The 13,308-nt window shown below is 38.1% G+C and overlaps 1 protein-coding gene across 1 annotated transcript in view; it reads left to right on the forward strand.

Annotated features, from left to right (window-relative positions):
* PTGFR (prostaglandin F receptor) overlaps positions 1–11,746 on the forward strand; it is a gene marked incomplete at both ends in the record, with an annotated part of 58,039 nt that extends 46,293 nt beyond the window's left edge. Inside the window, one exon of the mRNA XM_079728506.1 lies at positions 11,456–11,746. Within this exon, the coding sequence (XP_079584632.1) occupies positions 11,456–11,746 (291 nt within the window). The remainder of the gene's footprint in view (positions 1–11,455) is intronic.
* Between the last annotated feature and the right edge of the window lie 1,562 nt (positions 11,747–13,308).

Consider the following 13,308-nt stretch of genomic DNA (forward strand, 5'->3'; position numbering starts at 1 on the left):
TAAAATTATTTTATCAGGGCTTCAGAAAAGTTTTTAATTTTGACTTTTTCAGTTTTATTTGTTTTGTCTCCTTTGGAATTACTGTTTGCATTATGTTTTGATTTGGTTCAAATTCAAAAACTTTAAAAAGGTAAGTCTCTCTCACTCTTGTCCCATCCCTGACAGGCAACCACGGATATTAGTTTCTTACTTATTCTTCCAAAGACATTTTATGAATATGCAGGTAAACATAAATATATGTATAAATTATTTTCCCCTTCATACAAAATGTAATATATGCTTTCCTGCACCTTGCTTTTTTACCCCCAACAATGTGCCATGGAGACAGCCCTATTAGAAAATATCGAGTGTCTCACATCTTTTTTTTTTTCTTACAGTACTTTCTTGTATAGATATACAATGTTTCTTTTTTGTTTGTATTTTTGGTGTCTATTGATTTAAATTGAAGTATAGTCGATTTACAATACTTCAGGTGTACAGCAAAGTGATTCAGTTATATACTCTTATATATATTCTTTTTTCAGATTCTTTTCTATTATAGGTTATTACAAGATATTGAATATAGCTCCTTGTGCTATACAGTAGGTCCTTGTTGCTTATCTATTTTATGTATAGTAGTGTGTATCTGTTAATCCTAAATTCCCTATTTATCCCTCTCCCCCTTTCCCCTTTAATAACTATAAGTTTCTTTTCTATGTCTGTGATTCTATTTCTGTTTTGTAAATAAGTTCTTTTGTATCATCTTTTTAGATACATATAAGTGCTATCATATGATATTTGTCTTTCTCTGTCTGACTTACCTCACTTAGTATGATAATCGGCACAAGATTTTTAACCTCTAAGACAGAGAAGTTTCTGTTGTAGCACCTTGAATGCACCCATTCCCCCTGCCTCCCATTTCCAAGCTCCCAAGTCCTTCTGGGATCTGGCCAGTGGAAATCTCTGCATCTGTATCTCTCCTCTTCACCCTCCCATATCATTCTCAGTTTTGACCAGAGACTATGACCCTTCCCTAAGGACAGGAAAGATTTCTGGGGAGATGTTTGATTTCTAACCTTAAAAAATTAAATATTTAAAACTCAGTGTAACTAACCAGTTCCCTTTAAGTAAATAAGCACTTTTGGGCAGACTAAAATTTAATGGTCTCAAATATCTGAGGCATTCCTTGAAACACATGTCCACATAAGCTTTCTTTTATGTCTGTTGTTTCTCACTTTGAATGCTTGACTTGGATCTGGGGTTGTCAGGCCTGCTTTCTGCTTAAATCTCTGAACTTCTGTTCTTGAAATTGCCTGTTTCTTCTTGTCTTTCTCACCTAAGCTGTGGGAGTCTTTTCCCTATTGTCCTATGTAAGGTGGAGGAGAAGGATTTGAGAAAGTGAAAAACATAATTCCTACCCTCAAGGCACTTAAAATATAATTGAAGGACTATTATACATATACTGACCTTATCTCATTATATTTTTCATATTACACTGATACTATGTCTGTCAATGCTCATGAAGTGGTGCCAAGCATGATGGGAATGTATTTAGAATGAGAGATTACCAAGCTATAGAGAGCTTAGGGAAGGCTTCCTGGAGTAGGTGGGGTAGGAAGGATAGAAGGATAGGTCATTCCCAGTGAGGGAAAGATAGGAAAATGACATGTTTTTGGCATTTATGAAATATTTGATAAAAGAATAAAGAAATTGAAATAAGATAAATGAATAAGTAAAAAAGTTGAGTCTGGAAGACCAGTTAGGAGCCTGTAATATAATGTTCTGGTTTTTAAGTGATAGGACACTGAAGAGGGAGCAGGATGCGGGTTTGAGGGACATCATCAAAGTGGGTCAAAGAGCGTATGCATTGGTGCTGCCTCAGGTTTGACATGTGAGGCTCTGGAACTGGATGTTTATACCATGAAGTAAATCCAGACAGAGTCATAAATCTGTGGCTCTAACTCTGCATATATTTAGATGTATGAATATATTGATGTATATTTATACATTCATACATCTAAGTGTGAATAATTTGGAAACAAGCAGGGAAAAGTGAAGGTTATCTTACTCTACATATTCACTAACAGTACAATTAATAAGTAAGAAGCTTATTTTCTGTAATGTGCTAGGAGTTAGGATCCATTCATAAGCTGCATGCCAAGGAGAAACTAGCTGACATACTCCTGGAAGCACAGGTAGGTAGTCTGTCCAGATCACAGGAAATGATTGTTCCATTGAGCTTTGTAATTACTGGACCATTTATAGAATGTTAATTTTATTTCTGGCCAGTGCAATTTTTAAAAGGAAGAATGAAACTAGGGTATAAGAAGTAGACAGCCAGGAGTTTGCAAACTGTGTTGTATGGGGAGCAATTGAAGAAATGAAGAAAATATAAGACCAGCGCTATCTTTAAAGTATGTGAAAGGCTGACATTAAATAAGTGCACTTATTCTATGATGCTCCGGAGAGGAAACATTAAGATACATAGAGTAAATTTTAGCTTGTGATAATAGAGAATGTTCAACAACTCACACAGTTAAAATGGCAGAGATTTTTTTTGTGTGTGTGGTACGCGGGCCTCTCACTGTTGTGGCCTTTCCCGTTGTGGAGCACAGGCTCCGGACGTGCAGGCTCAGCAGCCATGGCTCACGGGCCAATTGCTCTGCGGCATGTGGGATCTTCCTGGACCGGGGCACGAACCCGTGTGCCCTGCATCGGCAGGCGGACTCTCAACCACTGTGCCACCAGGGAAGCCCTGAAATGGCAGAGATTCTTTCATGAGTAGTGCTGAGTCTTTCCCACTAGTTACTTAAGGACACTTGCAAGGAATTTGTGCTTTGTGAAGAAGACTGGACTAGATAAAGGAAACTTTCCTGTGTTCACTAAGATTTTGTGATTCTGTCTTCTCAGGTGAAGTGATGTAGACAGGTACATGTGTACATAATAAATGAAGCACATTTTGTTTTCCCTTCTCTCAGGATCAGTTAAATTATATTTTTGCTTTCTTTGAAACATGAACGTAGGCCTTAGAGGTAGTGATCACAAAAACACATAATCATTTACTGTAGCTCATGACTAGATTTGGGCCGAGAAACTTTAGCATAGTACCTCGGACCCCTCTGACTCAGAGACATCAATCCTAAACCTTGTTTTATGGCCTCTGCCTTATTCTTGGCCTCTCATAGGGGCAAGTTGGATATATCTGTTAATCTGAAGGGAAAAAGAGAAGGGCTTCTTCAAGTATTTTTCAACTGGAACAGGGCTTCAATCCTGCCCCGCTTTCTTCTTCCATCCCCACCACTGCCTCAGGGTGGACGGAGAGGTCAGCTGGAGCAGCAGATTCCAGGGGCCGCCTTCTCCAGGCCTGGTTGTGGTGAGATCTCTGTTCCCTCAGGCAAGTGTCTCTCTCAGTGTCTCCCACTCCCTAGGAAGCTTTGATTACTCTCCAGAGTGAAGTTTGGTAAGAATATTGAGCAAGTAAATTGCAGGGCCCTTAGGCAGTCTGGTGTAGTAATTAGAAGGACAGGCCCTGGACATGCTTTCATTCAGGCCCTGACACTTAACATGGACTGGTCTTTTATCTTATTGAACCATAGTTCCCTTATCTGTAAAGTGTAGATAACAATAGTACATATGTCATATGGTCATTGTGAGGTTTATTTGACCTAATACATAAAAAGAGCTTTCCTAACACAGGGCAGTACTCAGTTCTAATTTTAGTTGTTATTATTTGTGGCTGTATCTCACTCATAGGTGGCATAGCATGTTGCTCTGGTTTACAGGAGACTTTCTGCCTTTCCCATGATTTAGGATCCCATAACTGCCAGGAAGATCAGTTCTTATGGCCTGATGCTGGCCTGTGTTTCATGTATTTTTTTTTTTTTTGCGGTACGCGGGCCTCTCACTGTTGTGGCCTCTCCTGTTGTGGAGCACAGGCTCCAGACGCGCAGGCTCAGCGGCCATGGCTCACAGGCCTAGCCGCTCTGCGGCATGTGGGATCCTCCCGGACTGGGGCACGAACCCGCGTCCCCTGCATTGGCAGGTGGACTCTCAACCACTGAGCCACCAGGGAAGCCCTGGCCTGTGTTTTGATGGTGGTCCAGTTCTATGATAGAGTCTGCAGTTGTAATAAAGATGTTCTCTTAACTGTATAGTTTGTTCTCATTCATTTATGAGTAAGTTTCTCTCATTGTAGCTCAATACAGTCTCTATTTGGTTTGTAGAACATATCTTTTGATTGTACTCATTTCACATTTCCTATATTTTTTTCCTTAAAGAAATCACATGTGATATACATGTATATGTGTGTGTGTGTGTGTGTGTATAAACATTTTATTTATTTAATTTTTTTGTTATATTTTGTATTCTGGAATAAATGACTGTATTTTATTCCTTTGAAAAGTGTCAGAAAAAAATACAACTTTTTTTTTTTTTTTTTTGTAAGGCCTAGCAGCAGGGGACCACGTGGACGATTAGTCCTAGGAGTTCTGGCATAAAATTTCCCTCTAAACAGACTCAAAAAAAGTGCAGGCCTGGGAGAAGATACTGGAATAGAAAATGAAAATACACGGATTCTACAAATGAACATTCTCTAGAAAGATTAATATTTGTTTTTTCAAGTATTATAATTTTTTTCTTCTCTATGTACTGTTCAGTTGAAAATTTTTCCTGCTCTTCATTTTGAACCTGATTTCCTCAGCCGGCATGAAGCAGCAAAGATGCATACAAAATATTATGATTTAGGATAGCCCCATTCTAAGGTGAGCTATCTTGATATAGCATGCCCTGTTTTCTCACTTCTTTGTAACTGTCAATGTCTTTAGGCAGAGACAAAAATGTGCTGTCAGTCGGACCATTGGTTAATCCTCTATCAACACATCAAACAGAAAAAAAATATTATTGTACATGTGTTTGTATTTTGCAGCACTGATGTATACTTTAGGGGTAGACAACATTTCACAGCTGTTTGTATTTTGCAGCACTGATGTATACTTTAGGGGTAGACAACATTTCACAGCTGTTCTAGAGTTGTGGTATAAGAAATACCACATGTTTTTGTCCATTTCTCCCTGCACTATAATATTTCTGTCTTACTTATATCTGAATCATTCACCATGTGCAAATACTGTCTTAATTTTAATGAGTATTCAATAAATAGGACATGATTCTATATTCAACAATGTAGAAATTTATAAAATTCAGGTATGGGAAAAGTTCATAGTTGAAAGATATATCCTGTTAGAGCCTCTACATTTCAATTTGTTACTTAAAAAAAATCTATTATTTGGGAGTTACACTAGAGTAAGTTTTTTTCTCAAAGTTCTTGTAGTCACTGTTGCAGAGATAAAATATTATATTTTAAGAATAAATGCTAGAGTTAAATCACCACAAATATATTCAACTCTAAGAGTTACCTGTTGTACTGAGATGGATTCAGTGATTTATATAATGTACCTTTTCCAAAATTGCCATTAAGGCAATTTAAATGAAAATGAAATTAAATTAAATGAAATTTCTAATTTGCAATAATCATAGGTGCTGTGACATTTAAAAATCATTCATCTATACCTGGTTCTTTATTCACTAGTTATCCAAATTATCACATAGATTGAACTTCTCAAACTTGGAGATGTAATGAAATGGTTCCTTGGTAAAGCTTCCAGATGGACCATTGTCATCATCGGGTAAGACTGGGTTGTAATCACATAATCACAATTAGCCCCCACCTCTGTGGTTATTCAAGTGCCAACCCTAAAGATCAGTCTCTGGATGACCATGCTATAGGGGACAATAACTTGCAAATCAGTGAACTGTACTTCTGTGTATGCTTTCAGTCCCCAAAGAAAGTGTCCCTGAACTAAGTCTTTTATGATGACAGAAAGGAGGAAAGGAATGGTCTGCTTGGAATAAGAAAGCTATGTGTGAGGGGCTTTCCTTGTGGCGCAGTGGTTGAGAGTCCGCCTGCCGATGCGGGGGACGCAGGTTTGTGCCCCGGTCCGGGAGGGTCCCACATTCCGCGGAGCGGCTGGGCCCGTGAGCCATGGCCCCTGAGCCTGCGCGTCCGGAGCCTGTGCTCCGCAACAGGAGAGGCCACAGCTGTGAGAGGCCCGCGTACAGCAAAAAAAAAAAAAAAAAAAAAAAAAGAAAAGAAATCTATGTGTGAAAATACCTGCTTTAGTGACTAGATGAGAACAATGTATAGTTGTCATAGACACTGTTCATATGAAAATAGATGTTAATAAAATGCTAGAAAATGGCCTCGTATCTAAAGAAGTTGGACATTCTACCAGAAATGTTTTTATTATGTATTCATTTAAATTTCCTTAAAAAATGGTGCCAAGGAGAAATACAAACTTTAGCAGAAACAAAATTCAAAATTAGTGAAGTCTGAGTAAATGAAGCTTTGATGTACTAGAAAAGTTGCAAAAACTCATTATTTTAATTACTGCATCTGTGATCATATACCAGCAAATAGCTCTGCCTGTGGTACCTTTTATATGTCTTTATTATATTACTTACAAATTATAACTGTTTGCTTTCTTGTCAGTCTCTCATCATAGGGACTTCATTCATTTAATTCATTCAACAAATATTGGCCTGCCCTACTCTATGCCAGGTGCTGGGGATACAGCAGAGAACCAGATAAAAATACATGCCTTAAAGATGATATTTTAGTGGCAGAGACAGAAGTAAAAACTAGACAAAGCAAAATATATCATATGTTGGGATTTCTCTAAATATTGTTCTTCGCATCACTAGCATCTACCACAAGGCCTGGACATAGTAGACACTCAAACTACTCACTGCTGGCTTGATTTACTTTCGTGATTACTCAAAGGAACAGAATTATAATTCTTGAATTTACCATTGCTTTTAATTGTGAACAGCCACTGGAGTGCTGATACCAGTCAACAAATATACAGACTTAGGGTAGGGGATGATGGAGTAACTTCCAGAACAAAACTTTAGTGACCATGAGCTCTATTATCTGTGAGTAAAGTAGCCTGGTAGATTCATTAATTTGGTGACCTTAACAGTTGATATAATTGTACTATGGAGCCCAAATAAATGGAGATTGTATTGTAACATCTGTCTGTTTTGCTCTTTGAAGCTAGCAATGAACATAAACACTCTGGCCCATACACATCTTTGATTCCATTATTTCTCTATTGTCTTAATGTTGAGTGTCTTGAGAAGTATCAGGTTAATTCACTTATGTTTTCATAGAGTATCCAAACATTTGGCCTTTCCACTTCTCAGTTAGAATTCTAATCATAAACAAACATGACCAACTGTAACCTGCCAAGGTCCAATGGAAAATATTTTAGAAAATAACACACAATAGTTACGTGTCGGGTAGCTCTTAGAACCTAGATGAAAGGCTGCGTGTGTGATGAGAATCTGTGCACGGCTCTCTGGAATCCAAGTTCCGGTGGGCTGGCTGGAGAAGAATGCTTTCAGGGCTTGTGAGGTGGATGTTGATGGAGCCTCGGGAAAATGGTAGACATTCCTGTTCTTACCCCAACTCCCAACCTTCTACCAGGCTTATAAGGGCTGAAATTCCCCAGCAATTCTGCAGCACCTCTCTCACATACACATAGACATTCATAAATGATTAACAATAGCTCTGATTCTTTAGTACCATAGTACAAGCTTACCTTGGAGATATCATGGGTTTGGTTCCAGACCACTGCAATAAACTGAATATCGCAATGAGTCATGAAATTATGGTTTCCCAAGGCATACAAAATTATATTTACACTATACAGTAGGCTATTAACTGAGCAATAACATTATGTCTAACAAAACAATGTACATACCTTAATTAAAAATACTTTATTACAAAAAAAAATGCTGACCATCACCTGACAACACAAGGTTACCACAAACCTTTAATTTGTAAGAAAAAAATGCAGTATCTGCAAAGCACAATAAAGCTAAGAGCAATAAAACAAGGTACGCCTGTATATTTCAACAAATTACATGGGAAAAAAAGATACAGATTACAAAAGCAATGCACAATCTATCCAACAAATTAGTAAATTAGAGACAAACCAAAGGAGAAAATCAAAATCCTCTGTAGTTCTACTATCTGGAGTTAACAAAGGAAAACATTGAACTACACCCCAGGTTTCTTTTTCTATGCATGCACAAAATTATGTTTTGTTTTTTTTTTTTTCAAAATTGGGATCATACAGTGAATACAGTTTGGTAACTTGTGGGACTTCCCTGGCGGTCCAGTGGTTAAGACTCTGCTTCCACTGCAGGGGGCACGGGTTCGATCCCTGGTTGGGGAACTAAGATGCCGCATGTGCCGTACAGAGAAGTTTGGTAACTTGCTTTAAAAAAAATTAAGACTGAATCTTACAAACTGAATCTTACAAACATCAATGCTTTCATTTTTTTCCATTACATGAAACTACCATAATTTATCCTTTGTTGCATACTTGGTTGTCCTGAATTTTCAATAATATACTATTGTCAACAATATACTATGATCTTTCTTTAACATGAACACTCCACCCACGTCTTTACTGGTGGGTAAGTGGTTGGTGCTTCTCCCAAGCTAGGCCCTAAAGCAACCTCTCTTCCAGGTTGGGGCTGGGGGTCAAGGGAGGGAGAGAGAGGGAATGCCTGGTCACTGCTCTGGTGTTCTGGAGAGAAGCCTGAGTACTGGCTGCCCTCAGCAGAGGACTCAATGGCTTTTCACGGCTGGTGACCACACTGCTGCTTGCAGGGAGGGAGAAGAGTCAAGTCAGAGAAGTGTGTGTCATGTAATTCAGGCATTTTTAAACAATTTTTATTTTATATTGGAGTATAGTTGATTAACAATGTTGTGTTAGTTTCAGGTTGTTTCTAAACTAGGCCCAGCTGTTCCATGCAATTGCACCAAGCATCTTTTTTCCCGACTACACAGAGCCATGTCTTGGCTGGGTTCTGAGATCTCCAGGAACACACCTAGTCATTAATAGGAAATGCATTCACTTAATATTCATGAAGCAAGAGAAAGATTGATTCCTTCATTCTTGAACCAAAAAAACCCTCCCAAAACTCAGAAAATAGATTTTAAGTTCCATAAGGGCAGGGAATGTCTGCTTTGTTTGCCACTGTGTCCTCAGTGCCTAGCACATTTCCTGGCACATAGCAGGTAATCAACACTTATTTGATGAATAAAGAAAAAACATGAAGTGAAAATATTGGGTTGGCCAAAAAGTTTGTTCAGGTTTTCTTGTAAGATGTTATGGAGAACCTGAATGAACTTTTGGCCAACCCAATATCTCAATCCGATAGCCAACTGGGGCTTGGCTCTGCTTTCTTCTGAGAGGAACAGGGCTCATATAGGCTTATTTCTTCAATCCTGCTGGCTAACTTGGGGAGCAGGGATACAGGACTCTGAACCTGACCCAGGTACTATTGTATGGGGACTAATTTTCTCTGTGTTGAAACTTGGCCGGCCTTATTTAGCTAGAGAATCATGAAGCCTGCACTTTGATACATTTTTCCCCTACAAAAGGACCCATAAAGGAAAGAACCATTTCCCAAAGGATCTGTGTGGACTGCAAGATCTTGTTCCTTTTAGTGGCAACAAACCAGCTTGGAATCCTTTACTAGTGGATGGTGTTGTGTTAAAACTTTTAGAAGCATTCTAAGCCTCAAAATATTAGACCTTTGTGATGGATGAGCAGATGTTTCTCTGATGACTAGTTGCTTTGCTTCTAGAAATAGCCTCAATGAATAAAAATAATACAATTTTATTCATTTCAGCACTTACTAAGAACATCTTAGGTATCAGCTTTGTACCAGATATTAGAAATAAAAATACAAAGAAGAGATGATCATAGATATACAGGATAATACATAATTATCAGACAGTGTGGCAAGTGATACAATTGGGTATAGACAGGGTGCTGGGGCAGCACAATTGCTAATTCATCTCGGTGAAGCCAGAGAAAGTTTCATGGAGGTGAGCCCATTTTGACATGGGGTTTGAAAGATGCGTAGGAGTTTGTCAGGCAGAGAAAGGGGGAGTAGAAGTTCAAAATGAAGAGACTTACACAAGCCAAAGTTCAGAAGGGAATGGTGCATTTGGGACAGATGAGGCCTTTACAGCGGTTGGAGCAGAGGGTGTTGGCAGGAGAGATGAGGTTTAGAGGAGGATTTCAGATGCATCATCAAAAAGGCAATTAAGGAGTTTCTACTTTGTTGTGTAGATAATGAAGGTTTTGGTAAGGGACATTTTTCCTTAAACCATTAGTATCACCAGGCCAAATTAAGATATTTCTTCTTGATAATGATCCATCAAGAAGACCAAGAAGACTTGATTTTCTTTTCATTTGGGTTTTAGGCTTTTACATATTCTCTTAATCCTGGTGGCATAATAATCTGTCTCCCTTAAGTTTTCAGTTTTACCTTTTGTTCATTTATTTGTTATTTGTTTTTATATCCTAGGTGTTTTCAAAGATATCTTGTTTGCTCTGCAGTTGTTCATTTAGAAGTTAAAGCTGGGCTCAGTGATTAGACTAGTTCTAACCTATAGCTGGGACCGTTTATGGAACTTATTCTACAAAATGATCTCTTTAACATCATGAGTGGTCAGGAAATGGACACATGAGACCAAAATCTACATTGTTATTGTTAAGTCTCAATGGTAATGAAGAGGGGAACCCATTTCCTCAAAGCCCTTAGGAAATCCCATTGCATTTTGGAATATTTTAGCCAAGTTAAGGTTAGGGTAAGAGATGAAGGAAAGGGAATATGAAAGAGAAAACATTGGTATCATTGTAGTTACCAAGCAGAAAATTCTAAAAGTAACATTCCAGAATATAACATACCATGTGCAAATTAGTATCAGATGCTCTAAATAAAAATTTTAAAACTCTGTAGTTTATCCAAACTTTAGCTTATCTATACTTTATTTGCATAAATAAACTTTAGTTTTTTCATTGAAATTTACAAATGTGTGTTGGCTTTGAATTTTCTCTTCCCAGAAGTAAGAAAAGGTCTGTTACTAGGATCAGTGTTTGTCCTCTCTTGGGTATATGTGCACATACCTATTTGTGCACATTTGACTTGCCAGATAAGTTAACATTTTTGTAGTTCTGATGTCAATTTGAATTCAAAGGATTCAGATGTCTACATCAATGTTTCTGTGACTGTTCATTTCTTTTTCTCAGTATTTTGCAAAATAACATCACATTGTGGAAAGTGAAATGAGTAGCATAAAGCAGTTTGTTCAGTTAAAAAACTATAGGAATGAGCTTTGTGACCACCTAGAGCGGTGGGATAGGGAGAGTGGGAGGGAGACGCAAGAGGGAGGGGATATGGGAATATATGTATATGTATAGCTGATTCACTGTTATATAGCAGAAAATAATACAACAATGTGAAGCAATTATACTCCAATAAAGATGTTAAAAAACAAAACTATAGGACTGAGAAAATGTCTCTCAGCTGATTTCTGTATTTTGTTTTGCAGGTGACAATGGCCAGCATTGGAATGAATAGGCAAGATTTTATGGGTGCCTGTGAAAGAACCCTTTTTACTCTTCGAATGGCAACATGGAATCAAATCTTAGATCCCTGGGTGTATATTCTTCTTCGGAAGGCTGTCCTTAAGAGTCTCTACACATTTACCAGACGCTGTTGTGGAGTACATATCATCAGCTTACATGTTTGGGAGCTTAGCTCCATTAAAAATTCCTTAAAGGTTGCTGCTATTTCTGAGTCACCAGTTACAGAGAAAGTAACTCAGCAAACAAGCACCTAGTTCAGTAGGATGGTAAATCAGTGTAGGTCTAGGACCAAATTAAGGAAAGTTTTGGCAATATTTCAGTTAATGTATAAATATAGAAAGCCTAACTGGAAAAATCAACCCTCAGCCAGATAGTTTGGGGGGCACTTATGTCAGATTTGGCTTTTGAAATTTGTTAAATTAACTGTATAATTGTGCATTTTCACATGTTTTTGTCAACTGGAGGTAAACGTGATGAAATAATGCCACAGGAGTCAAATTGAAAACAATTTGGGGCTTATCTGTGTTATTGATGCTTTTGGAACAAGTGACTCTCTTGACGCCTGTAGCATTTACTTGGCCTACTACCTGTGCAGTGAAATGGCTATTTGGGGGTGTCACTGCTCTATAGCAGTTCCTTATAGACTAAGCACAGTGAAGCAGAGCGCCCTCTTTTGATCTGGTCTGTTTTACCCCAGATTATGTAGCCTCAATTAGTGTGTTGTCATGTCACAGTGGATTCGTTGTGGCTTTTTATAATGACTTCCACGTATGTGAGGTGTGGCTGTCAGTTTGCCTGATCTTGTGAGCCTGTTTAGAATGAGCCTATCCTTGTCATATTTGACAGATATGACTGCTTGCATTTATTATTATGGAGGTCAAGTGTTGTTTGAAGATATTCTTGTTAAGTCATAGTTTTCAAGTAATCACCATTTCCTCTGAAAATTCTAGTGTATAGTCAATCATTTTTAGAGAAACAAAGGCTCTGTGAGCACGTGTATAGGTGACATGCATTATAGCAGTTCCTAAGAAGCTCTGCCATAGATAATGCAAAACAGAACTTAAACCCCAAGTGATAGGTGCAAAGAACATTGGCAAATGCACTTTACCTTTAGAGTCATTGACACAGTGTCATTTCTATGTCAGGGAACAAAAGAAACACAACCTCTAGAGAATAATATTCAAAGACCACCTGCAGCTAGCGTGGTTCTTTCCACTTACACACACACACATACACACACACACACTCACACACACACAAAGAACTTCAGAGGGCTCCTTAAATCTGTAATGTGGCATCTTCTAAAGCCTGTGCTACCAGTGCCAAGGAGAGGGTTGGCAATTAGCAGGCATTTTGAGACCCTTATAATGGCTAACCAAGAGATCAAGGGTTGAAATCTTTCCCCAAATTTCTCAGTGATATTTTAAACTTTATTTTTGCTTGTTTGTATAACTTAACCCAAAGAATTTTAGTAATCATTCAAAATGTAGTGGGTCTATCACAGCATAGGGTAGCTAGTTCTGCTTTATAATAGGGAAATGCATTTCTGTAAAAAGAGTCCCTTCATTAACTGGGGTCTGTTTTAAAATTAATCTTCCCCGTGAGACTGATTGTAGATTCTCTAGGAAATCTGTGCAGTTCAATTAGACTTAAATTATTATTTTCACAAATTTTTGCTTTTGACTGGTAATTTACATTGGAAGTTATTGTTAACTTTGGTCAATGTTGGTAAATTCTAATGAATACATTAAAAGAAATTGGGGCTTCCCTGGTGGTGCAGTGGTTAAGAATCTGCCTGCCAATGCAGGGGACACGG

This window comes from Hyperoodon ampullatus (assembly GCF_949752795.1).
Source record: "Hyperoodon ampullatus genome assembly, chromosome: 2".
NCBI lineage: Eukaryota > Metazoa > Chordata > Mammalia > Artiodactyla > Ziphiidae > Hyperoodon > Hyperoodon ampullatus.